This window comes from Megalopta genalis, chromosome 15 (genome assembly GCF_051020955.1).
Source record: "Megalopta genalis isolate 19385.01 chromosome 15, iyMegGena1_principal, whole genome shotgun sequence".
NCBI classification, from domain to species: domain Eukaryota; kingdom Metazoa; phylum Arthropoda; class Insecta; order Hymenoptera; family Halictidae; genus Megalopta; species Megalopta genalis.
This window is the reverse complement of record NC_135027.1, coordinates 3,571,996-3,599,646: the sequence shown is the minus strand read 5'-3', so window position 1 is coordinate 3,599,646 and position 27,651 is coordinate 3,571,996. Positions and strand designations below refer to the sequence as shown.

General features: G+C 44.6%; 1 protein-coding gene across 5 annotated transcripts in view; it reads right to left on the bottom strand.

The window, feature by feature from the left end:
• Positions 1-27,651, bottom strand: part of rols (zinc-RING finger and ankyrin repeat domain-containing protein rolling pebbles) — an 87,165-nt gene that overhangs the window by 21,770 nt on the left and 37,744 nt on the right. Inside the window, exon 1 of one of the 5 annotated variants that reach the window (XM_033485699.2) lies at positions 26,581-27,172. The exons of the other annotated variants lie outside the window; for them this stretch is intronic. Within the exon in view, the coding sequence (XP_033341590.1) occupies positions 26,581-26,644 (64 nt within the window). The 5' untranslated portion in view covers positions 26,645-27,172. Of the gene's footprint in view, positions 1-26,580; positions 27,173-27,651 lie in introns of those variants that run through there. 5 annotated transcript variants of the gene reach the window in all.

Here is a 27,651-nt window from a genome sequence, read left to right as displayed (position 1 = left end):
CAGAAGAAGACGACGGAAAAGAAGAAGAAGAAGAAGAAGACGACGACGACGAAGAATAAGAAGGAGAAGGAGAAGGAGAAAGAGACCAGTAAAAATATAGACGTCCGAGGGAATGGAGAACACCGGTCATCCGGTGACCGTTTTGGTTTCGGCGAGTCACGCGTAATAATCGTTGTTCGGTACCCTGAAGAGTGAGAGAAAGTTACCCTGCCGAGTCTCGCCTACGGCTGTCGTATTTAAATCGACGCCTTCTGCTATACCGGGAGGCAACGAAACGACGCGACAAGCGACGCCTCGATCACGATCGAGAAGTTACTTATAGCCGGTGCATGCAATTCGATCGCAAAGTGCATTCGCGAAATTATCGCTTTACTACCGCTTGAATCTGTTGGTAACTAGAATGCGACTTCTTCGTATAAAATTACAAATCGCAGTAAAAACATATATACAGATCGATTTCCCCTCTTAACCTTCAACTGGCTACTATATCTATTGAAACTTATGCAACAGCTATTAGCGGTCTCACAGACCGTCGATGTTTATTGCGTTGTTAATTGACGTAAAAGCGTTAAATAAAAGAACGAAATCGATTTTTCTTATTTTGCACATCAATCATGAATTTTGCACATCATCTTGCTTCGAGTAGAAGCAAGCGTATTAAAAACCTTTTCCTTTGTGCCTTTTTTTCATAGTTTTCCTGACAATTATGAATAAGGATAAATATGCATAAGACTGAACAAGTGATAAGTGAATAAGCTGAGGGTAAATCTCACGTAGACTAAAATTGGAGGCCGAAAGTAGCGGCAAACCGAAAATCAAAAATGAAATTATAATATTTGGTGTACCCAGTTTTATCGATACGGATACACGTTTTCTAGAGCATGAAGCAACTATAATTACATTGCGGATGTACATAGATATATCGTTTAATTATAGAAGATGCGTTCAAAATTAATCGCTGCAGAAGTGGTTCAGTAAAAGTAATTGCCGTGAAGGAAAAATGACGAAAATGTTTCTTAATATCGAGAATCACGGTCAAAATAAATGACTTTATCGGCCGCGCCGTCTTCTCTCGCGCCGACAAAATGGCGTCCGGTGGGGCAGCGAAGTCTCGGTACTTAACTCGCGCTTCAACAGCTCTTAAACAAATGTCGTCCGCAAGGAACGTCTAAAAATCGTTTTAACGAACGAAATAATTGTCAACAGGCCTGCCCGAGAAAGTAATTGGGTCCAAAAGATAATTTCGCCAGCGCCTACGACCCTGAGGAGGCCGAGAACCCGGCGCGGCTCGTCATTTCGGCCAGTTCTTTCTTTTTTCTCGGAGCGCCTGAAACTTGAGTACCGTAGCTCCCGGTTGATTTTACGAGCGCGCTGTATCTCTTCGGTGCAACAGTACAAGGTGTCCCCGCGACCAAGAAGAAGACGAATAAATCAGGCGGAATCGATCGGTAACAACGAGGAGCCAAGTCGGGAGGTGGTTGGTTGGCCAATAAAAAGCCCGACTTTCTCGAGTGACTCGAGATCGGATACCAAAAGGAATTCCTCGAATATCAGTCGATAGGAAGAATGGGGTCTACGCGGGAGTGGTAATTGGAAAACTCTCGGGAAAGTAGATCCGCTTCGTCAAATCACTTTTAAACAGCGTTCTCCGAATCCCTGGGACGTCTACGCCTCCCCGTATTCCTGGTTCAAGGGAAAACGGGATTTGTGTACAGGGTTCTCACAACAAACGGATTTTTGTCAACAGAACAGCCAGTGCGCTATCTGGGCACACAGTTTCGAAAAACAAACAGATAAGACGCCGGTTACGCAGTTTTCATCGTACAAACTTGGAAACTCGGGGGACTGGCGTGTGTTTTGTCTTTCTGTGAGGACATTGCCCGGCCCTTTAAAGAGGGTATTTCTAAATATTTTACGAGGATTCGGATGTTCGTTCGGTCGAATTCCTGATGAACCATTTCTCTCCCTCAAAATCCCTCGTCGGATAACAATCAGTTAGTAACAATAAATCTAGGTATCCGGGAAGACTTGAATTTATTTATTTAAATATTTATACACATATATTGGTGAACACTCATTATTATAACAACAAGTAAACAGTTTGCAAAGTTTGGTGTTAAATCTAATAACTCTGGATGCAGATACAGTAAATTTTCCCTAATTTTCCTTCAGCTTGTAAACAAAAATGGAGGTGCAAGGCTCGAATAATCGTATCTTCTCTTCCCAAATTGTTCATTTTTGTTCACAAGCTGAAGGAAAATTAGAGAGAATTTACTGTATGTCAATCTTATCACTGTTATTATTTGTGAACGCAAATGTCCCGTAAAACAGTTCAATCGAACTAAATTGATCTTGCAAAACGAGATGGAGCGTTAAAATTTACTAACGAACTAACACAGCTCTATACAAAATTCTTTCAAGTACCTATAATTTGCTAGACGGTCAGTGTCCACAGGATAATCGGAGCAAGGTGCAAAAATAATTGGCCAGAAATATGCAGAAAATAATTCAGAGTAACGTTAATAATTCCTCGAAGCCAGAAACATCTGGAAGTTCCAGAAGACTTCACTTAAACGAGGTGTGATCAACCTACAAGCCTTCGTTCTGCATGAAAAGTTCAATCGACCACGGCCGTGTTGGCCGATAAATTTCCCTGGCGAGCCTCCTCCTCCTCCTCGTTGTCGTCAAAGCGCGATTAATAACCCCGTGAATGTCATTGATCCGGGGACGAGCATCTCGTGTCGAAACCGCGACGCTGTTCAAGTATGGAAATCGCGAGCGAGCATTGTGCGGCGTGCTCGCCCGCGCGCGATCTTAATTAGCAATCATCACTGTGGCTCGTGATCCGACGACGATCGTCTCGACGTCGCGGCGACTGTCCGTTCTAGATCGAGAGTATCGTTGGCACATAGAACTACAGTTTACCTGTCCGTTTACCATTCTTCTTAGACATGGACTTCTTAACTGTCCACGCAAATCGTGTGATTTTACGTAATTGAAGACTTTGGTGCAGTAGAACGAGTCTAGATTTTTGAAGCATGTTCCCGAGACGATGGCAGATAACGAATTGGCAAAGCTTGCGCGAGTGTTGGCGTATAATAAATTATGCAGTTTCTCCCTGTTACTCGAAACAGACTAAAAATCTGCCTAAAAAGATCGCAATAGAATTTCGTTAAACTAATTAGGACGCTTAAGGTATTAGAAGGTTCAAGGTCTGTTTAAAGGAGGGTCATTATTAAATATCTATTTATATTTGCTTAAGCACAATGCCGTTATAGTTATAATATATTATATATATTATTATATATATATATATATATATATATATATATATATATATATATATATATAATATATTATATTTTATATATAATACCCAAATGAATTATTTATAACGGCATTGTGCTTAAGCAAATATAAATAGATATTATATATATATATATATATATATATATATATATATATATATATATATAAAAATAATATAAAAATATATATATATATATATATATATATAAAAATAATATAAAAATATATATATAAAAAATAATATAAAATATATATATTATATAATAAAATATAAGAACTACATAGAAGAGCATTGTCAGAACCAAAGTACATGTTTAAAATTCTGTGGACCATGATACATGTGACAAATTCTTTTTGACCCTCCTTTTGAGTGCGTCAGGGTTAACAGTGAACATGTTTTGCGCTAAGATTGAGATATTCAATTTCATTGAATAACTGCACACGAAGTTGGCTAGCATCTTTCGCAGACCAAGAGAGAAAGGGAGCGACGCCGCGTTGGAGCCCGGAATTAGAGCTTACCTGTCCGTTTCCAGGAGATAGCGGCCGGCTCCGACCGCGGCCAGGCTGATAACGGACGCTAGATAAGCGCCATGCCACGACTGATTAAATCGTAGACGAGCGGGGAAAACTCGCGCGCGCGGGTTATCTCGCGTTTATCGGGCCGAACCGTTTCCCGGATTAAAATCCGAGGCGGACTGGCTGGTGCCGGAGAAAATAGCGCCTACATCGGTTCAACAGGCCCACGGAATGGTCCCGGATTCGAAAGTTTACAAGCTCGAACGGTTGGGCACCTTGTAAGCTAATTAAAAGTCACCGTCGACCTCGGATACTGTGCACATACGTACAGATGCACTGTTTCTACGGTATGTTCGAACGAGATACGGTCCCCGAGGATTTTTATGCATATATAGCGGTTTTTTATTCGAATGTTATCGATACGAGACTTTCATTCAAACGCGTCCTAGAGGATTTTCATTCAAATGACATCAATACAAGAGTTTTATTCGGACGTCGTTCCTAAGGGATTTTTATTTAAATGTCGTTACTGAAAGATTTTCATTTAAACGTCTTCCTTAGAGGATTTTTATTTAAATGTAATTACTGAACGATTTTTATTTAAATGTCATCGTTGCTGGATTTTTACTTAAATGTCATTACCGAAGGATTTTTATTTAAATGTCGTCACTGCTGGATTTTTACTTAAATGTCATTACCGAAGGATTTTTATTTAAATGTCGCCACTGCTGGATTTTTACTTAAATGTCATTACTGAAGGATTTTTATTTATAAATGTCGTCGCTGGTGGACTTTGATTCAAATGCCATTACTGAACGATTTTTACTTAAATGTCATTACTGATGGATTTTTATTTAAATGTGTCGTAAATGCTGGATTTTTATTTAATTGTCGCGTTTTAAATGTTTTATTCAAACGCAATTATCGCAGTACATTTTCACTCGAACGTAATTATTCGAGGATTTTTATCGTAACGTCGTTGCTGAAGGATTTTTATTCAAATGTCGCTGAAGGATTTCTGTTCAAGTGTCATCACGGTAGGACTTTTATTTGAACGTCGTTAATGGACGATCTGTACTTGAACGTCTTTATCAGGAGAACCTTATAGAGGCACCATCGCTAGAAGATGAGTATGCAAATCGTTGCCGGTAGAGGATTTTTACGTAAACGTCATTACTGTGTAAATGTCATCGCGGAAAGATTTCCATGTCCATATCTGCAGATCATTTTAGAAGACGTTACAAGCGAAGAACAATTCATTTGCTCGTTTCAATGATCACCGAAACGTTTAGTTACTTCTCAGTTCAACTTACGTTTCGGTAAAAACGTTGGACCCGAGACAGAAAATGTTGAACACCGCTGACAGAATAATCCTGAACTCCGTCTACCGATCCTCTCTCTCTCCCAGACCAAATGCAACACCGGGTAGGCGCCGTCCAGCGATCGTTCGATTATGATTAAGAAACAAACCTCATCCTCTCGGTCGGATTGGCTCGCGTGACTAGAAACCGCCTGTACCGTTCGCACGCGAGCCGTCTCGGCCGGGCTCGAGAGGCCGAAGAATGAAGCGTCGCGTCGGCTCCAATCGCGCGTAACCGAACCTACAAGCGGTTTTGTTTCGCGCGGATGATTCCATCATCGAAGAAGCCGTGCGAGAATGACAGCGCCGGTTCTTCTTCCGCGGAAACGATTACTGGCCCCGCAATTTCAATTCTCGAAGAAAATAGAACGACGGAGCAACGGCCTCGGGAAAAGGGGCTTCCAATTTCCGGCACGTGGATATTAAACAGCGCCCATTACGTTCGATTAGCTGGACCACACAGAGGAGGAACGTTGATAAGCGGCACTCGTTATCAACGGACGGAATTAACCGCGGAGCGGAGCTAAGAAAAGACTTCTCGCGCGATTCCGCCGTATTTCTTTCGATCCGCTCGAGGATATTGTGATCCGCTTTTAGAACGCGGTCTTTTTAACGAGACGATCGACGGTGCTGTCGGTGTCGTTCTTTTGCAACAATAGATTGCACAATCTTGCGCCGCGCTGCCGCCGCAGACCGTTCATTGGTAAACAACGCCCGTCGCAAGTAATTCAAGCATTCTGGTCTTTCGGTCTTCTTCGCGATTTTTTCTGCAGAGATTCGGACACGCTTCTACGTCGATCGTTTGCACAAACGTGTTCTTCTTGTCGGCGACTGCTATATATTTTTTTAGCAAGTCGAAATACTTAATATTGCACGAGACGCAATTTTGGGAACAAGAGATTGTGTCCGAAGTCGACGTTTCGCTGGTTTCGCGGACTCGTCCAACGATTTTGACGATCATCCGCTACATTGTTTGCAAAAATGGACAATTTGAGACGAGAAGATACGATTGTTCGAGCCCTGCGACTCGTTTTTATAGTTACCGATCGTCAACAATTATAAAAACGAGACGCAAGGCTCGAATAATCGTGTCTCCTCTTCTCAAATTACCGTATTACTTAATATAATTTCGCAAATTTTGCGGTTATCTTATCTTTCTTTTTTTCACTTATTTGATACCCCGTAACCTCATAACTAACGGGTAATTTCTCGTACACGTTCAATAAATAAATAAATTCGCCAGCTGACGCGAATGCAACTGTTCTGGTAATTTGAAAAATAAAGTAGCTTCTTTATCGTCGCGAATACAGCCACCGTGTGCGCGAAAATAAATGAAAGTGTCTTATTTTCTGAAGAATTGGCGACTCTTTGAAGATCGACGTTCGATTCATTTGCAGGCACGTCGGAGAACGAGGACTTGTAAAATACACGTGTACATCAGTTCGAAACGTTTATGACTTCGTTATTTTCGCGACTCGAGAGAAAATTCTTTTTAGGACGTACACGTCACGAGTGCACGCGCTACGACACTTTTCGCGGAATATGTTGGCCAACCGGATAGCGAGCAGACAGAATCCATTAAATTCGTCTGCGGATAACGTTCGACGAAAATGCTCGGAATTCCGTGACTCGGAGGCGCTAATTAAAAATGCGCCGCCGAGTTCAAGAACTCGTAATCGTTCACCTTGGGGGAAACGATCTCTCCACATTACCGTATTTCCCTCTGTAAATGGAGTTCACCGTTTCTCGATTCGTTTATTTGTCGATTCTTCGGCGGCGCGTCACGACGGTGACAGTCGTGCACCAAGTCGAAATAACGATGCCGCGCGTCGTTTCTCATTTAACGACGAGCAATGAACAATTAAGGGGACTTGACGCAATCGTGTTTTAATGCCCGCCGAATTTTTTATTTCGCCTCCGCTGATGCAAGGGAAAAATGTGCTTACGAAAATGCACGACGATTTCGAATCGATACTTTCGGCAGAAAACATTTATCTGTATGTTCTTGAATTTTTCGGAACGCGAACTCCGTTCGCCGGACTTCGACGAACGCGTTGATTCCTGTCTGAGCATCCACGAAAAAAAAACTAGTAGAAATCTACGCAATTTTATTCATTAAATGAACGCTAAGAAATTAACGTTTTTTCTTCTTTGTTGTTGTTGTATCTGTTTTCTCTTAGAAATTCGAGATTCACGTGAAACTGTTGTTCCGCCGATATCTGCACCCAAATCACAGACTGCGGGGCAACACGTCTGACACAACACAGAACTCAGAAGGCTTGTTGCACAAAGCCACAAAGGCGCCGCGTATCGAGTGAAAAGGGCCGCGTACAGGAAAAACTAATTGACGGCGTGAAAGAGTAAGGCTACCATTGCAAAACAGTAGGACGCACCTGTGGGTATCCTGCCGGGCGACCGCAAGTGTTCCTGGTCCTGGTCCGGACCACAAAAGCGGGACGTCGAGCCCGACCAGGCCCGGGCTGCTCCGAAACCTGTCGTTCGAGGGACAGGGAACGATTGAAAAGCAACTGGACCCCGGGTCCTTAGCCCAGCGGGGCCTCGGGCCGCTTCTGTTCGCGATGGGAAAGAAGAGGAGGCTCGGAACACGATCCCCTACGGTCCACGACGCATTTTTAACGAGTACCCTAAACGGAGCTAATGCGGAGCGCCTAATTTCGGAACTCTGCTAGACGCAGCGGCCTTTGTTTCTTTCAAATCGAATGCATCGGTGAGAACGAACGCGGAACCAGGCGAAATAAGGTCAGACCTCGATAAAACAAACACGAATGTTTTAGAAATAAACGACTTATTATTAATAACAACGGTGTTGAAACCGCCGGTGTCGACGCCACGTGGTTCGTGGCAGGTTAATACAACTCATGGGAAATGTATTGGAACGTCTTTTGAAACGCAATAAATTGATTTGAATTTTTTGGAGAATTTTTTAGAGCGACTAGTTTATTGTACGATTACTAAAATACTTTTTCTCAATTTTCCCACTGTTTGGAATGACAAAGAGAAAATAAAAGAACTCTCACGTTTTAACTGGTTTCTTAACAAACAGTTGAAAGAACATAATTTTGTCATCCCTTTTTTTCATTCCAACCAATTGAATCTAAATTCACTCATCGTCTAACAAATCAATTTCTCTGCTGTCTTTAAAAAAGAAATTCAAGTCGTTTAGTCCAGTTGTAAAAACGTTATTGCGCATTGAAAGGTGTTCGAATACTTGTTCCAGGATTTTCAATTACGAAGCAGCGATTTTTAAGAAAGTCAAAATGTTTCGAATTCGCGTTGCAAATGTCCAGAAGTGAAAGTGAACACAGTTGGAAAAAGTTGGTTTCATATCCAATATGAAACCTGCGAGTAAGCAATGAAAATTGAAGAATCTTCGGTTTCATTGCGAAACACGAATATCTATTAACCAGATAATACGGTCCCATAATACCTGCATTTACCCGTGTCCCCTGACCTCGAAAACCATACTCCTCGCGCAGCGATCGCACGGTGTCAGCTGTGTGACTCACTTTCTCGTGTCCCCCCATCGAAAACGCAGAGGTACGGTTCCCGCACCGAACCGACGAGGATCTTGTTCGGGGCCCCACGCGTTTCGGAAAAGGGTCAAAGGGAAACTCGTCTTCCCTTTCGGGACCTGCTGGAGATCGTTATCTGGTGTCAGGTCTCATTAATAAAGCGGTGGACGTGTCGGTCGACACGGTGGCGGTCGGGTTCATAGAATTTTGATCGAGATGCATGGTTCATTAGCTCTCCACATACAGCTGCCGAATGATGGCAGTGGGTTTTTGGGTTGGGAGCTGTCATTTCTCGGTGTTGGATCTCTGGAGGCATTTAATCCTCGTGGTTGGAAGAAGAATTTGATTTTCTCGCGTGCAGTGACTCGCATTAATAATCGGACACCTTACAGAATAACTTTTTTAAAGATGGACGAAACGACTTGAATTCTTTTTAGATGTTAGTCGGACCAGTTTGCTAGAGAATGAGAAAACAACATTTTTTTACATCGCTCTAACATCGCAAAAAATTACTGATTATTTATTATACTTTATTTTATATATTATATATTTATATTATTATTATTATATATTTTATATTAGATATATTACATATAGTATATTATATATACTTTTACAAAAGTTATTCTGTCTTAAAATGTGTTCGAATATAAATGCCAGTCACCGTACGTTGTAAATTGTAAGCCACTGTGCGCAGCGTTCATTATGCTCGGCACATTTAGTATTGTTCGAAGTTGTAAAGTTGCTGGTTTCCGATGTTGTCGATTTAAATACTTGTAACGGATTGAAGTACCACAGGATAAAATACGCCGGTTGAAATGTTAATTGCCCAGTAAATATCGATTTGGCATCCCTGATATTTGCGGCGCGAAGAAATCGTAGAAAATCTCTGAATCGCAAGGAGCATTTGTCGCAGGGGTTACTGCGACGGTTTGTATAAAATAATCCGAGAGTTTTTTTTGGTTTTTAAATAACGAGAACTTTAATATAACTTGTAACAAAGGCGATGAGATACAGTGTGTAGAAGGTAAAGGTAAACGAGTGACGGATGATACAGAAATATGGACACGTTGAGAGTCGGAGGAAAACTTGCTAACTGACTTCTCTCGGTCGAGAGGTCCTCGTATTTATTGGTAGGGAAAGTCCTTGAAATTGGTAAGGGAAAGTCCTCGGGAAGGGCGAAGGCCTTTCCCGAAGATTTTCCGACCGGGGTGGTCCGGGACCTATGGTCCGAAGCTGTGTCCCAACGTTTTTATTGTTTTATTGCAGGGTGTACGCCTTGCGTCGGGAAAACCCGAAAAAGGCATGTGTACACCCCGTTTTTGAAGGACGTGTCTTTTTGTGTCTGGTCCGCCACATTCACCCCCCTTCCAGTGATTAACGCTAAGGTACAAAATTGGTTGAAGAAAAAAAAAAATATTATACCTATGGGAGTATTAATAGTGGGCAGCACTTTTCATGGTTTGTAATATGCGTACGTAAGATATATCGGAGTATATTAATAAGTATGTTCGTGAGCTAACGGCATTCCGAAGAAGTCTGGAAATTTTACTTTTCTACCGGAACGTGTTGTCGTTGGTACGTTAGAAGTGCCTTGTACTTGTACTTCTGGTTGCAGGTTAGTCTTGTTGTGTTGTGTATTATTGTTTGCGGCATCTTTTAAGAAATATGCTGGTTTAAGGCGGTCGATGGAGATTTTTGTATGTTTTCCGGCGATATCAAGGGTGAAGTATTTTGTTGCGCGGTCGATTACTGTATATGGTCCATCGTATGGTGGCTGTAAGGGTTTTCTTACCGCGTCATGGCGAACGAAGGCTTGTTGCGACGTTGCTAGATCTTTAAAAATAAAAGGTTTCTTCTCTCCGTGTTTAACCGGAGCTGTTGGTTTTATTTCCTTAATATGCTGGCGTAGTTGTTTTATGAAATCATTGGTATCCTGTACTGTGTGGTTTTCGAAGAATTCTCCCGGTAAGCGGACACTTTCTCCATATACTAGCTCTGTTGAACTTGCCTGTAGATCTTCTTTGGGTGCTGATCTAATGCCTAATAGAACAATCGGAAGTCGTTGGGTCCATTTGTTGTCTTCATGACACATGATTCCTGCTTTGAGTTGCCTATGGAATCGTTCAACCATTCCGTTGGCTTGCGGGTGGTATGCGGTTGTCATAAGGTGTGAGGCGCCAATCAAACGGGTTAATTCTTTGAATAACTGTGAAGTGAACTGTCTTCCTTGGTCGGTTGTTATTCTCGCGGGGACTCCGAAGCGGCTAATCCAGTTCATAAAAACTTTTGCGACTGCTTCTGCGGTGATTTCTTCCACTGGCCAGGCTTCGGGCCATCGCGTGAATCGATCCACGCACGTTACGCAGTACTTGAAACCTTCTGAGGATGACATCGGGCCAACTATGTCCATATGAATGTGCTGGAATCTAGCGCTCGGTGTTTCGAATTTGCCTATAGGTGAAGACACGTGTTTAGTTATTTTTGCTTTTTGACATGGTATGCATGTTCGAACCCATTGTGTGCAATCTTTCCGCATGGATGGCCACACAAACCTTTCTGAGATAAGTTTTATGGTGGCCCGTGTACCTGGGTGGGCTAATCCATGGATCCGTTGGAAAACCTTCTTGCGAAATGACGGTACAATATAAGGGCGGGCTCTCTGTGTAGAAATATCGCAGTAGATGTTGGCTTTACACGGTTCAAAGAAAATAGATTTTAGTTGTAGGTTTGTATCGGATTGCAATAAATGTTGTAGTTCTTCGTCATCGGTTTGTGCTGCGGCGAGAGCTGAATAATTGATCTCTTCGATTTCTTCGATTCTCGATAGAGCGTCTGCGACTACATTATTTATGCCCGAAATATGTTTTATGTCCGATGTGAATTGTGAAATGTAATCAAAGTAACGAAACTGCCTTGGGGATTTTTCTTTCTTTTGGTTAAAAACATAAGTAAGCGGTTTGTGATCTGTGAATATGGTGAAGTTTCTGCCTTCTACAGCGTAAATGAAGTACTTTATGGCTTCGTAAATAGCGAGAAGCTCGCGATCGTACGCGCTATACTTAACTTGTGTTTTTGTCAGGGGGCGAGAGAAAAATCCAAGGGGTTGCCAATCGTTGTTTGTCCTTTGTTGCAAAACGGCTCCTATCGCGTGGTCAGAAGCGTCCACAGTTATTGATAATGGAGCATTTATTGCTGGATGTACCAACAGCGTGGCGTTGGCTAGGCCTTCTTTTATTGCGACGAAAGCTTGTTTGGCCTCTTCGGTCCAATTGATAGGTTTGTTGCCTGTCATTTTTGGGCCTGTCAGTAGGCCGTTAAGGGGCTTTTGTCGTGTCGCAGCTGCTGGCAGGAATCGACGGTAGAAGTTAACCATCCCAAGGAAACGGCGTAATTGTTTTACGGTTGTCGGCTGAGGGAAGTTTTTTACGGCGTCGACCTTATGTTCGGGTGGGCGAGTGCCCTTCTCGTCTACCTGGTAGCCGAGAAATTTGACCTGAGAGGCTCCGAATACGCATTTGCTTGGGTTTATGATAATGCCATATTCCTTAAATCTTTTGAAAATAATCTCGAGGTGTTGCAGATGTTCGCTCGGGTTTGCGGAAGCTATTAAAAAATCGTCGAGATAGGCGAAGACGAAATCCAAACCTCGCGTAACTTCGTCTATGAATCTCTGAAAAGTTTGAGCTATCCCGCAAAGGCCGAAGGGTCCGTATAAATATTCAAATAAACCAAAAGGTGTAATTACGGCGGTTTTTGGAATATCCTCCGCAGCTATCGGTATCTGGTGGTAAGCGCGCACGAGGTCGATGGTTGAAAAGATTGTTTTCCCGTGTAGATTTTGTGAGAAATCTTCGATGCGTCGTATGGGATATCTATTCGGAATTGTTCGTTTATTCAACCCGCGGTAGTCGACGCAAGGGCGCCATTCTCCGTTCTTTTTCGTGACCATGTGCAACGGTGATGACCATGGGCTCTTAGAAGGTCGAATAATCCCTTGCTTGAGCAGCAGGTCAAATTCCGCTTTTGCTGCTTTATAGCGGTCCGGTGCGAGTCGTCGGACTTTGTAAGAGATAGGCGTTCCGGGGGTCGTTTCAATATGGTGCTCGATACTGTGTTTTGCAGCGCTAGGCGTGCCCGCGGGATGTGTAATTTCGCTGTATCGTGAAAGTAAGGCGTGATATTGCGTATCGCCGTGAATTGTCTTGATTGTGACAAATTTGTCCCGTACTATTGAGCCTTGCGTAGTTCGCGATGTTGTGCCATCGACTAAACATCTGTTTTTGATGTCGACGAGTAACCCAAAATGACCTAGGAAATCCGCGCCGATGATTGGTTTAGCGATATCCGCTACAATAAATCGCCATATTAATTCGCGACGTAGATCGAAGTCGACTCTCAGTGTAATTGTCCCATATGTGGGGATCCTTGTGCCGTTTGCCGCAAACATTTCGTAATTTGAGCGCGGCGGGTTCGTCGATAGGTACGTCCGAGGGTAAACGCTCACGTCCGCGCCAGTATCAATGAGGTATTGAATTCTTGACGCTTTTTCAGTGATAAAAAGGCGGCTTGTAGGGAACTCGTCATATGTTGCCGCGATTATTGACGAGGATTTGAGTTTCCCGGATTCGCGGTGCACGGAGAAATGCATTTTACAGCTTTATCCGCGAAGCGTGCGTGGTACCAACACATACCTTGCTTACCACGACTATGGCTACGTTGCCGTGATCTGCCTCGCGTGAAGTTTTTACTGCGTGGTCGGGCTTCTCTTTCGGTTAATCTTGCTGTCAGCGTGGCTACTTGACGCGTTAAAGCTTCTACTTGCTGCGCCAAATTGTTGTCCGGGGCGGGTGTCCTGTCGATGCTGGCTACGTGTGCTCTCGGTGCGAGTTCCACTATTTGGTCGGCGAGTAGGCCGAGTTTCTCCAACGTCGTATCCGTGTGCGTAGCGAGGATTGCTCGTACATGCGTCGGCAACCGGTTGAGCCATATAGTTCGAACTATATTGTCCGGCACTGAATTTTCCAGTCCCCTTAGGTACCGCAAAAACTGTGAAGGTTTCCGGTCTCCCATTTCTTCTTGCTCCAGGAGTCGCTGAAGACGCGATTCGTTCGACTGCGAGAGGCGCGATATGAGCGTCTCTTTCAAAATTTTGAAGGGATTTTCAGCTGGAGGGTTGATAATTAGATCCTGTACCTCTGTTGCATACTTGGTTTCCAAGTTCGAGGCTGCGTACCAGAACTTCTTATTCTCACTTTTTATTCCCGCTATGAGAAACTGTCCTTCCAGTTGTGCAAACCACATAGCTGGCACCTCGGGTGTGAAGCTAGGTACGCGTATATTAATTTGATTTACCTCTACACCGGAGGCAGTAGTTTGGATGGGGCTGGCGTCCGTCATTTCGTATGTATTAAAAAAAAGGTTCACACAGTTTGTATAACACCACTCGGATCGCGAAGTTCGTATGTTGCCGAACGGAATGTCACTAAGAGTTACTAAGTTCTCGGTTATCACGCACTCGCGGTACTCTCGGATCACGTCGGGGGTCACCAGTTTGTCGCAGGGGTTACTGCGACGGTTTGTATAAAATAATCCGAGAGTTTTTTTTGGTTTTTAAATAACGAGAACTTTAATATAACTTGTAACAAAGGCGATGAGATACAGTGTGTAGAAGGTAAAGGTAAACGAGTGACGGATGATACAGAAATATGGACACGTTGAGAGTCGGAGGAAAACTTGCTAACTGACTTCTCTCGGTCGAGAGGTCCTCGTATTTATTGGTAGGGAAAGTCCTTGAAATTGGTAAGGGAAAGTCCTCGGGAAGGGCGAAGGCCTTTCCCGAAGATTTTCCGACCGGGGTGGTCCGGGACCTATGGTCCGAAGCTGTGTCCCAACGTTTTTATTGTTTTATTGCAGGGTGTACGCCTTGCGTCGGGAAAACCCGAAAAAGGCATGTGTACACCCCGTTTTTGAAGGACGTGTCTTTTTGTGTCTGGTCCGCCACAAGCATTCGAAGCGTCCGGTCACGTTCCGCGCGGCGAGAGCAGCGACGTTAAATCGCAGCGCAACAAACGAATCGTTTAACGAGTTTTCCAAAAGTTCCCGGGGGCATTTAATTGGCGCCGTACTTTCTACGGTTAACGTGCAGGCGGTGATATATGATGGAACTTCTCGCCGGCCGCGATCCTAAGAGCATTAAATCGAATAACGCGACGCGCGGGCAAGAACAATTAATTACGTTAATTAATTTGAAAGTGTAATGGATTCTAAGGGGCGATGAGCCGGCCGATAACAGTTTTAAATCAGCCTCGATGCCACCATATTGCAAGGTGATCGGACTCGGCGACGCGGCGCGAACTCCTCCGACCGCTTTGTTATTCAATAATTGCTGTTGCGCAACCGGCGCGGTGGTTTCCTCCGGCGAATCTTTATCGACCGCCGAGTCAATTTTTATCGGCCGCGAGTCGGAGGACTTTCTCTCTGTCTCTGTCGGCACGATGATACTCTCGGGATCGATGCTTTACAACTTAAGCCCGTGGACGTTCGTAATTTATCGAACGACCGCCGCGGATCGTGTCTTGTGCGCCGCGCGTTTCCAGATGACCCGTAACACATTTATGCTTAATCGCACGTAATTACAGTCGAACCACGACTCTTAGCCAAACATTGCTTCCTCGGGCTCGGATTTTTGCGGACGCCGCTTCGTTCGTTCGAACTTGCGAATTATTCGCTCGTTCGACGAACATTTCTCAATTTTCCGCTTGTTGGAGTCGTATTCTTAGAACTTTTGTTCGTTCGATGCAAATTTTTTAATTCGCTGCTTCTACGATTCAAATTTTTATCGTTTTTTATTTGGTCGATTCAAATTCTTAAATTCGCTGCTTCCACGATTCAAATTTTTGTGATTTTTGTTCGTTCGATTCAAATTTATAAATCCTCTCCTTTCTCTTCCATTTCGATTTTTAAATCTTTTGCTTTATCTACCGTAATTTTTAAATTGCGGTAGATAAAGCAAAATAAAACTTTTATCCAAAAATTTTATAATAAATATATAAAATATATTTATACATAAAAATTTTATTTTTTAAAAGAGTAGTATCTTGTAATGGCTAGATTCACGCTAAATGCTTCGCTTCTATTCTTTTACCTTCTCCATTGTCTCAAGCTGCGGCAATTCATTTCTGTTATAAATGAATGAAACCTGCAGTCTACTGATAAAAACCTGCTAATAAATAAGAAACTACACGATGAACAAAAGTGTGATCCGTTCTGTATCCACGCACGACTAAACCGAATCGAGCGTGGCACGTCGATCGGCGTAACAAGATAGTAACGAGAAAAGCCTAGGTTCCCCCTAAAAGCCGTGAATCGAAGATCCCCGACGCGGCTAATCCAGCCAGCATCGAATAATGTCGCCGTACCAATTCTGGTCGTCCGTGGCGTCAACGAGCTCTATTATCGCGTGACGTTCGACAAAAACGAGCCGGTGTCACGGCGTTCACACTTGAAGCGATTTCGAAGATGACCCGAGAGCCCGCGAGGATGAATTCCACGAGATCTGTACGAAGGTACCTGGCGAACAATAGCTGAAAACTGTCACCTCCGTGTTCCACTGGTCTCCTTGACCCTAGCCGGTAGACCGAGACCGAGACCGAGACCGAGCGGAACGATCGCGGGCCTGTTCGGGCCTGTCTTGTCACGCTGGTACAGGAGAATAGAGGAGGGTGGAGCGCGAGACGAGCACACACCAGTCCTACCAGTCTCGTCTGGGACATCCATTCTGAGAAACCTGCCGAGTTAATAGCCGATCTACCCGCCGGAGTAGGAAGTCCGACCGTTGGCCTCTCCTCGAATGGCCCCGCGGATGAATCCCGGCCTCCCTAATTCCCGCGCGCCGGATCTCCTGCTCTTTCTCTCTCTTTCTCTCTCTCTCTCGGTCTGTATCGGGCTCTCTCGGGCTATCTCGGTCCCGATTAAACCAGTTTTTGCGGCGCTGCGGACGCGTTTCGCGCGGACTCTTTAATTCCGAGCATTATCGCCGTGCTCATCTGCTATGTATCCGAACGGCGAGACGCCTCGCGATCTGCTTCGGCTTCGCTGAAATGGGAAACTGAAGGGCAACCGCGGTCCCCTATCCGGCACGGATCGCTCTCAGCTTGAGTTTCAAGGATCGCGGTAACTCTACGCGACGTATCGCGGGTTCTATGCACTGCGCCGAGTCCAACAGTTCGAGCCAAGGAGCCTGAATAAGTATTCGATATGTTCGAGTGTGCGTCGATTCGTAAAAAAATGTGTATGTGTGTGTGTGTGTGTGTGTGTGTGTGTGTGTGTGTCGTTCGTAACAGACGTGAACGGTTGATTTTTTATTAGAACAGGAACACCGTGAATTCGAGTGGTAGCCAGCCATCCGAGACGCCGCGGGGGGTTGTAACTCCGGCTCCCATAAAAATCAGGATTTAGGAACCCCGAGTCTTTTAATTGCGGGAATCCTGGCGCGGGCCATTTTTGAACCGACAGAAGCGATCGATAGACTTTAACGCGGACCCCTATAAGCATCTCTGACACGAAAAAAGCGCCTCGTATCGACCAGGATTGATAGAATTTGTTCTTTTATCATTTTGTTTTATCGTTATGTAGAAATTCTGCAGCGATGGAAAGAGGTTATTTTTATGAATTCGAATAAGATTTTTATAAATACATATAAACATTTTAACCGTATCGATTTTTTTCTTCAGTTTCAACGATAATTTAGAGTCAGACGTTGAACATGATATCACCTCCGATTTATATAAATTTATATAAATTTTGATTATAATGTATGCAATGTATGCAAATGTATTCAATCGTTTCTCACGAAAGAATCTTGACAATTTAGTAAAATGCAGGACGATGACGACAGTTCAGCTGGCATCTTGGTGCTTCAGATTTCGCGAACAGAAAAATTTCTGACGTTGGTGAATCGTACGAGATGCTGTTGCTGAATAAAGTCTGCCAGCAGCAGTGATAAAGTCGGCAGGAACGCGCAGATGACAGTGACGGAATTGTCGCGCGATTCCAGAAGTTATGCTGCAAGGAGAGAGAGAGAGAGAGAGAGAGAGAGAGAGAGAGAGAGAGAGAGAGAGAGAGAGAATGTTGCGCCGGAGCAAGACGCATACAGACTCGAACCGTTTCACATGGAATGTCATGATCGCATTCATGTCCCGCTTCAACTCGTGCTATCAATCTCTCCCGATACCTCGCCGTCGTGGCGTCGAATGTTAAGAACAGCCAGCCAATGAAATCGGATACACCTCAGTCTATAAACACAGACTTGCTGCCGCAACGCCGTATTCCCAGATAAAGAGCAACAACGATCTCGCTACAAGTAATCGTATACTCTTGTTGCTTCGCGGCTCTAATATCCTCATCGTTGACGCTCGTGAATTTTCGTCATCCGTATCTTCGTTTATCTCACTGCTGGGTCCGCGAGTTCTTTATCCGAAGTTTGCGAGTCCGCAGACTTCCCGGCGTTCTTTCAACAAACGAACAGAAAGAAACTAAAGCGAACACCTACCCGAAGTTTGAACAGTCCTCGAAATAGCTCGGCAGAATTATCGTTCCAAGGCTGCACCATTGGCTCTTCGAAAGACGAATGTCGACATCGGTTTTTGGTCACAGTGAGTGCAAATTATGGTTTATACCCTGTGCTGCGAAACCGTGAAGCCGTTCGACGAAGTGATCACTGGCGTTTTAGAAACTTCGGTTACAAGAAGATCGCTTCAAAGAGCATTGTTCTGGATCGTAAGACAGTGGGAGCCGAGAAGTCACGCCCACTCGGGGAACTTTTAATCATTGCTCTCGGATTGATGTTTCTGTAGGACGATTGCAACTTGAACGTGTAAGACGGGTCTCTGAACCAGGCGTAGACGCATTTCACGCTACGGAACGGTATGTATCTCGTTCTTCTACCTACTGGGAGCAACAAAGCCACGCCCACTGGGAGCAACATAGCCACGCCCACTGGGAGAGCCCTCTGGCCACGCCCACCGAAATCAATCAAAATACATCATCCTCTCCGAGCGAAACTCTCGCATTTACACCGTCCGGGTTCAAAATCTTCTTTCTCTTCGAAGCCGACAGTCCCAGGACATTGCCCCATGAACCAAAGCATTGCCCCCAATCGCCTACACCTGCTCCAGACCCCGTTTCCACGAGTTTCGTTGCAGAATCGCCTCGAGTTCTGAACTTTAGCGAGCTGAAACGGTGGATTTCCGAGATTCAAATGAATCTCGAGGCGCGCAATGATCAAAGGCAGGATTCGCGGCCTCGGCGGGCACATTATCGGCGCGCACTTATCGAGATTCGTAGGAAGATAACGGTGACCTATAATAACAGCCGCGAAGTAGTATCGGTATCGCGGCGGAGATCGCGTGGGACCTCGAATCGACGCCGGAATATCGAACTTCCAAACGTTCACGACGGTTATGTAACCCGGCTGGAACACGTCGAGCGTGTCCGCGAGCCTCCTTACGAAACGCTCGCTGAAATTTCCACGTTCCCCCTAATCGTTTCATTCATGATCCCGGCTCGACCGAACGGCAATTAACACTCCTGCGGCTCGCGGCCGTGGTTACGCGATCGGGCCTTTTTAGGTTCACACCTTGTCGCTGCGGCATTAAGAAATTCATTCTGCACCCTTTGGTCTCAAGGCGACTGCCCGAAGTTGAAAACCGAGCCACAAAGTCTGTCGACGGTCAGGTGTCAAGAATCGGCGACATTTTTATTTCGCTTTTATGGTCGTGCACGTTTCGGTCAACGAAATTCATTTATTTCTCCTCAATTAAACTTTCTTACGGGTTTACTCGAAGATGGATGAACTCGAAAGAATGTTCGAAATGGCTGCTGTGTGACATTTAGAAAGAAAACGGAGCTTTGCCCAACAAATCGAATTCTAGCGCGCCGGTACGAATGCAACAATCGACCGACTTATTCGTTAATTTATCGAACATGCCAACTCCCGTTTCCTTCGCGGAACACGATTATCTTAATCGAACTGCCGGCCACTCGCCAAACACCGTCGACCTCGGGACTCGTGTTTCAAAACTACCAACACAATACGATCGGCCGTAAATTACGCGTGACATAAGGATAAAGCATAAGTGTCACGGAGGATAAAGGAAATGTTCGACGGAGAGCTGATCACCGGGTCGCTGGGGACCCATGGTGCCGTAAGGTATCGATAAAGGTTGCAGCGACGAAAGAAAAGGAATGTTTAACAGAAGCAAAAAAAAAAAGAAGAAGAAAGAAACGAAAAGAAAGAGACAGTCCGAGCAGGAAGTCGGAGAAACAGGATCTCGTTCGTGGTTACGCGAAAGAAAATCCGTTCGCGATGAATGATGGCGGGCGTTTCGAGCGGGTTTATGGTAACTGGCTCCCAGCAGAAAGACCGAACTGAATGATTTAATTTGTACGACTGGTCCACGCTCGATTCGCAATCTGTCACGGGCTATCCGGCCCCATTGATTGCGACATAAATCTCGCCGGACGCGTATTTCTCTCCGAACAACAGGTTCCCGCGCAGGATAACGTTGTTTCAATAGATCCTTTCTGCGAATCCTGAGCAAACAAAGTCGAGGTTCGCCGTTATGCAAACGCTTCACCGTTCGACACACGTTTTGCAGCGTGCTACCTGAAGTCAGGCCTGCTGGTCTCGTCTTTTGAAAATTCACAGAAAAAGCTGAGCTCTAGAAAACGGATCTACAGATCGGTCAAAATTATTTATTTACTGTTTAGCATACGGAATGTGACCAATTAGGGTACGTAATTATATTGTAATTTATTATAATTTTATTACACTCGTGCGACGGCTATATCAAATCTCTCTTTCTCCTTCTTTTTTCTTTTGTGAGAAAGGATTTTTTTACCAGCATGCGTGAATAAATAAATAATAATTATTATTATAATTACTTGATTGCGGATTTAATGCATTTATAATCAAAATAACTCTGTTACATTTGAAACTGTACAGAGAATAAAAGAATTTTGGATTATTTATATATCATTTTATTGCACTCGTTATTTATTGCACAATTTATTATAATTTTATTGCACTCGTGCGACGGCTATATCAAATCTCTTCTCCTTCTTTCCTCTCTTGTGAGAAAGGACTTTTTTACCCGTATGCGTGAATAAATAAATAATAATAATTATTATAATTACTTGATTGCGGATTTGATGCATTTATAATCAAAATAGTAACATTTGGAACTGTACAGAGAATAAAAGAATTTTGGATTACCTATATATCATTGAGAACTTACTAAAATTATTAAACAAAGAATGAAGTTTCAATCTTGTTTCAGTTCGTTGCAATTTATGAAGGAACTTTTTATTTTTCATAAAGATCCGCTGTACGAGGTCAGAGTCAAGGGTCTATTTGCCCAATTTGATCGCAGAGAAAGACAACGAATTAATTGGAAACGCTTGGTTTTCAAAAATCCCATGCTGTAGCCTATTTTTCGTGCCGTATGCCTTAAGAATCATGATCGTGCTTGGAAATCCGTGCACTTGTTCGATAAGAAGATACACAGACTTATCAGTTCTCGTTTGAGCAACGTCTTCGACGAATCAATAATTCTAAAGTGTAAAACGCAAACGCAATGAACGGCGAGCAAACTGATTATTATTTCAATTCGATTCGATTCAATCGAGCGTTATATCTGCGACGAAAATAAGCCGATGCTTCGCCGTCTCGTCCCACATTAGCCAGCATAAATGCCAGTCGATGCAGAAATGCAGGCTGCCGCAAAAATCCGCACTTATCAGCGATAACGAGCGATGGACGTATGAAAAGCGTATCGCGAAGGATCTCCCGATAGGCATCTCGGCAAACAGCGAAAAATCCGCGGGTAAACGAGGGATCGGAGGCCGGGGCGATCGATAGAGCCGACCCGATTCCGTCTCTCAGCCGAGCCGGATGGATCGCCGAACGGAGGTGTGTAACCGGACGTCGAGGTGAGAACAGGATGAACCGATGTGCTAAGAGAGCTTATTGTCTCCCAATAGGACACGTGGGCTCCGCGATCGGCGCGGAATCCTTTCCCGAGCGAGGTGAACGCTTCGCGATCGACAACGCTTCTCGATCGTCGGGCCTTGATTCATCGGCGAGCACCGGGCCCTGGGTACCGTACGCTGTATTTTCAATGAAGCTCGCGGTTAGTTCCTGTCGATGACGCGCATGGTGAACGCATCCATTAAAAATACGATCCGGTGTGGGTCGCCAGCCGGTCGCCATTTGCAATGCGAGTCGCGGAATTCGGATTCCTGGCGCCTTATCGTCGACGCGGTTTATTGATCGATGACTGTAAGGAATTTGCTCGATTTAGTTTCCACGGCTGAGAATTTATCGACGCCGCCTATGGCAGATTTTAAGCATACTTTGCACAGTTAAGGAAACAATCCATTCTGCGTGAAATGTGTAAATTCATTGTAAAAGTCGAACGATAGTAACTCAGCGTGAATCTCCGTTGGATTATTATACCGTACTATTTCATTCAGCGAGCACAATGCTTCATTGTAGCCTTCTTAAATTCAGGTACTATACTGAAACCGTGAATGCAGAAAATGCGCAGTCATTTAATAATAAGGGGAAGAAGAACTTGGCGGAACTAAATTCGCGTTTGTGTGATAAATGCTTAACTGCTATGTTCGTTAAAAACAAACGTAGGATAGCAACGATTAGATCGCAGCTTTTACGCGATTACAGCAAAATCGTGTAAATGAAATTACAATCTTTTTACACCACTTTCAATCTATCTTAAACAATTCGAAGAAAAGATACATCCTTGATAGAAATCTTGTCTCGAATAATCGATGCGGTCAATTTTTATTCTGCATAAAAGTCCGCGGTCTGGTAACGATTGTTTATGCATCTATTACTTCGTCGTCTGCGTATATGCATTCAACTTTTAAGCACCGGGTAGAACAGCGTTCGGTATACATGTTAAAGTACGAAGCGTCGAGGAGGCTCGAAGTGTCCGCCGCGAAAAAACCAGTGGGTAAAAAAGTCGGCGCAAACCTGTCCGGCAGGCACGAAACGAACCGTCTCGAATCCGCGACCGCAAAGTAGGGCGTGAAGATCTCGCTCGAAAATCGATCAGGAGAAAAAAAAAGGACATCCGATCGGTCACGAAAATAATGATCGCCTATCCGCGAGCGTTCTGTCACGCTCCAAAAAGCAAGCGTCAATTACGCCATTTAATTGGGTGCAACAGGTGGCCTGCCGGCTGGCTGGCTATGTTGTCGACTGCGGCAACGTTTCATGCGGCTGCCCCTTTTTCGAAATAATAAGTTTCCTGGGAACCTGTCGGACGCGCGCGCTCCGAAAACGGAAGCGGCCGGTTCCACTTCGGCGCAGAGGCGCGCGACTCCTTGTCTACGAGACCAGTTTTCCGCCGTGTCGCGTCGCGTCGCCGCGGTGATCCGACACCGTGCATTCGGTCGTTTTCCTCACAAAATTCTACGGTTTATCGTCGGGACACGAGCGCCCAAATGTTTCGGCAGAAGCTTGCCCGACGCACGACGCGGTTTTTTGCCGACGCGAACTTCTCGCGGAAAACATTTCAGGCCATTTTTATCAACTTTCTGACACTGAATAGGAATTAATATTCGGGTACCTTTTACAACGATTATAATAAAAGAAAATTATTATTAAGATTATTAAGATTACAATAACCTTAATAATAATTTTCTTTTATTATAATCTTAATAATCTTAAGATTACAATAATCTTAATAATATTATTAATATTATTAAGATTATAATAATCTTAATAATAATTTTCTTTCATTATAATCTTAAGATTATTAAGATTATAATAATCTTAATAATAATTTTCTTTTATCATAATCGTTATAAAAGATACTAAGGATTACTAAGATTATAATGAAAAATAACAATTTTTCAAATTCAACAAAAGACTTGAATTTTTTGGAGAAGAAAGTTAGGTTTGTTGCTTCAGGAATTTTTCTGCTCGAACAGAAACTCGTCCAATGCCCAGATGCACGTGAATTTGGTGCAGGAAACGTTTCAACTGATTCTCGCGTGTTTTTTTAGCGCCGAATATGAATATCCAGAATCGTCAATTCTCTAGGAATTTGATTTTGGCAAGATACTTTAAGAATTTTTACCGCTTTAACTGTAAAATCTAGGTTAATGATTCTCGCGCAGAAAGATTTTCTGATACCGCTCTTTCCTCGTTCAGGGACAATGTTACAGTCCCTTCTCGTGTACAGCTCGTCCCCCGAATGAGTCACTTGTCGCGATTGCGGGATGATTTTGTTGCGATAACGCCACCGAAATGCTGCCGGCATGCGGCATGACGCAACGCACGAATAATCGCGTCCCGCGGTATGGAATTGAATAAATGGGCAACGGGTGTCCCGGCGCAACCAGGCTGAAACCATTTCCGGTCGGAACGACACTTGCTTCGATCTACCACCCACTGTGTTGACTAGTTTCGACGAAACGGTAGCGAAAATTCGCTTTCGAACTGTGGATTTTTACTTTGATCGAATTGCTTCGTATCTTGACGAATAATTAACATTTGCTGTATTAATATTGGCAGTATTAATTTCTTTGCATTCGAAACTATTTAAATATATATTGCCAATAATATCAAAATATTGATAAAAAAAATTATAGCATAGAAAAATAATGGATAAAAATTGACCAACTTTGACTGACGATAGCTCCGCGAAGAATCATCGCAGGATGATGACTTTATTTTTAAATTAAAGCTTGAAAGCTCTACTTTAAGACAACGTTTCTGAATTTGAAGTTCGATGCACTCTCACCGCTGTAACCCTTCAAATGTGAGCCCATGTTCGTCATACCGAAAAGTTTGACAAGTTTGACGATTTTCGTGCATTTTCTATGCTATATTTTTTTTAGCAGTGTATTTCATTCCGGTTTTTCATTTCTTTCATATGAAATTAAATTTCATAGTAAATTAATTATCATCAAATTAAATTTCAGCAATTTATTAAATACAAACAGACCTAGGAATGCGAACGTTCTTGTGGATTATGTTATGGCAATATTGAACGGTGTCTGAGAATCTTGAACGGCGCGATTGGATATCTTCTAAGCAAGATATTCGAAAGAAAGGCAAACGGTCTCTTTCCGAACTATCTTCAACTTCGACAGTTAGAACTATCAGCAAACAACATCCTACGAGTTTACCCACTTTCGTCGAATACTTATCGATAGATGACAAACCCCGCGAAAACAATTATTTAAGAGGCTGCCAGCGCGTCGAAGATTTCTATTAATAATCTCGTTCGGTGCGATGAAATTCGACGCGATGCAAAACATACGACGCGACCAGACATTTTTCCTTTTTGTAGCTCCGGCTTACGTTCGATAATTATTTCTTCGTTTACTTGTCCGCGGCCGAAGGTGGCGCGTGTAACACGTAATTCCAGCGCGAGTGATTAAGTTTACGACTTCGAGCTGAAGATCTGCTGAAAATCGACCTGCTAGAAAAGTTGGTCCAAAGCGCGTCGAAGGCTCGGCGAGCGAATCGAAGCGGCGCGAGGACGACGCCAGACGGAAAGATTACAGTGATCTGTGAAAGCAGAGCGCAGCAACCCCTCATTACGGGCCAACACGGGCCGCCATTTTGGTATTCCTCCCCTCGGAATCGTTCTTCCTGCGAGGATCCTTCACCGATTCCACGAGGCCCGTACGAACACGATAATAATTGTACTCCGGGGCTCGGTTCGCTTCATCTGCACCGATTATCGAGACCTGGGGACGTGTTAATGGCGACCTTGGTCGATTTGAAGAAACTCGCCTCGCGATAATCGCGGCTCCGCTGATAACGGACGCAATCTAAGCGCCATTGGATCAACCAGTTAGCATGTGGACACGCGATACGCCGCCCAGCATTCCAGCGGCCGTCGAATCTGCCTGCATTCTCGGCTAATTAAAACTGCTCCGCAGAGGCTGACAGACACTCGGACGAAAATTCTCCTAAGCAACTAGACCTAATCTTCGCTCTCGCGTTTGGAGAGCGAGATAAGTTTGTGCACTTGCCGATACTGGGATGCGGCACCTGTTCTCGGTAATTCTCGGCATTTGAGGATGTTGCGACAGCGGACTCATTGATAACCACAGCGATTCTCTACGATGTATGTATGTACTTTTGAACGGACTTCTTCGAGATCCGTGTTGCTCCTTCGATTAGTGAAACAACTTACTATTCCACGGACAGAGTCCAGAGACCTATTGTTCGCTGTATACTTTTTTAATTAAATACAGTTCCGTTCTTTGAAGCAAATAACTGACGGAGTGATACAAAAACGGTACTGCAACAGGCAAACACCGCTGGCGAAGCAGAACAAAAGCAAATGAAAAACAACAGCCTCGTTTTCTAAAACTAGAAAATTCGAATTTAACTGAAACACTCGCGTCCCTAGCTCAAGCGAGATCCGACGATCCAAGGACTAGCAGAGGCGCCCTTATAAGGGTCCACGACCCCTAAATCCGAACCGAACACCCGCAGAGATCTTTGGCACAGCGTCCAGCCCACGATCCAGAAGAGATCCTCTTTCAAGAATACTGGTAACCCTTGTCTAGTCCGCGAGATCCGATCATGCCAGTCGACTGGTCTCAGACAAGACTCGCGTGATTCCTTGTACCGTAGATATCCACCCTGGGCCGAGCCAGCAGCCGTAACGATCGACAATCTCCATTAAAACGGAGCCTGGGAACCGCGTTGGGGAAAACGAGGACCACGAGAATCCGGCGGACACCTTCGTGAAAGGTAGCCGGGGACGAGTGAATCGTCAGGATCTACGGCTCGATCTCGGTTGAACTCACCGAGCACGGAGAGGCTGAGTCCGGATCCAGGCCTGGGCGGCCTGTGCCTGTCTGGGGGCGCCATGGCTGCAGGTTGATTTAATCCAGCAGGCTGCAGTTGGGTTCTCTCATCGCACTGTCTCTATTTCTCTCTCTCTCTTTTTCTCTCTCTCTGGCACTCACAAGTCACGTTTCTCACTGGATTTCCCGCGGACGATCAGCGGCGACTGCCGAGCAGCCTCGATTTTCGGGGTCTCACGGGCCCCGGCGGGCCCAGGGCGCCGCGAGCAACGATTTCTGAACGATTTGTTGGCCCGCGACTCGTACAGGCCGCCGGCTCCTCATTTTATCGGGCTGACCGGAGACGGCGACTGATCGCGAGAGCGTTTCGTGACTTTCGGAACGGGGATGGCTGACTATGGCTGCGCCGACACGCGTTCCTCGCGGACGCAGTTCGAGCACTGACTGCCAGACGGACTCGCCACCTCGGCACCGGTCCACTCGCGTGACGCCTGATTGGCTGATTGGCCGACCGGTCGACTGGCTCGACTGGATAGACGCTGGTTACCCGACGAGACGACTCTCCGGTACGAGAACGTCCGCTACTCCGCTCCTCACGGTCGTTCTTCCTCGCTGGTTTTCTGTCTGGTAGAGCCGGTCGCCGTAGCGCGGACGCATGCGCGGTTCGCGCGGGACCAAACAGTCCCTCGGCTCCTCTGCTCCGAGCCAGGAGCCGAGGGATACACGCCCTCGACGCTCCTTCGACTCCTTTTCGAGCCCCCTCTCCACCGCAGGAATTTTAATTGTACGCCGGCAAGGTAAACGCGGCTAATCTAGCAAAATCTCGATACAGATGATCCGGTTACACCGTTTACAGGGCAACCGACCAAACGGTTTCACGATCGAACGAGCGAAATTTTATTCGAGCTGCGAGATTTATCCGAATCAAATTTTACTCGAGTAAGAACACGTTGTCTCATTTATGCAATTACTGTTACGCAGTTGAAACTGTTACGTCCATACAGAAAATAATCGATTCGAATAAACGTGATAGAATATAAAGTGTTTTCTTTTTTTCATAGATCGTCGATT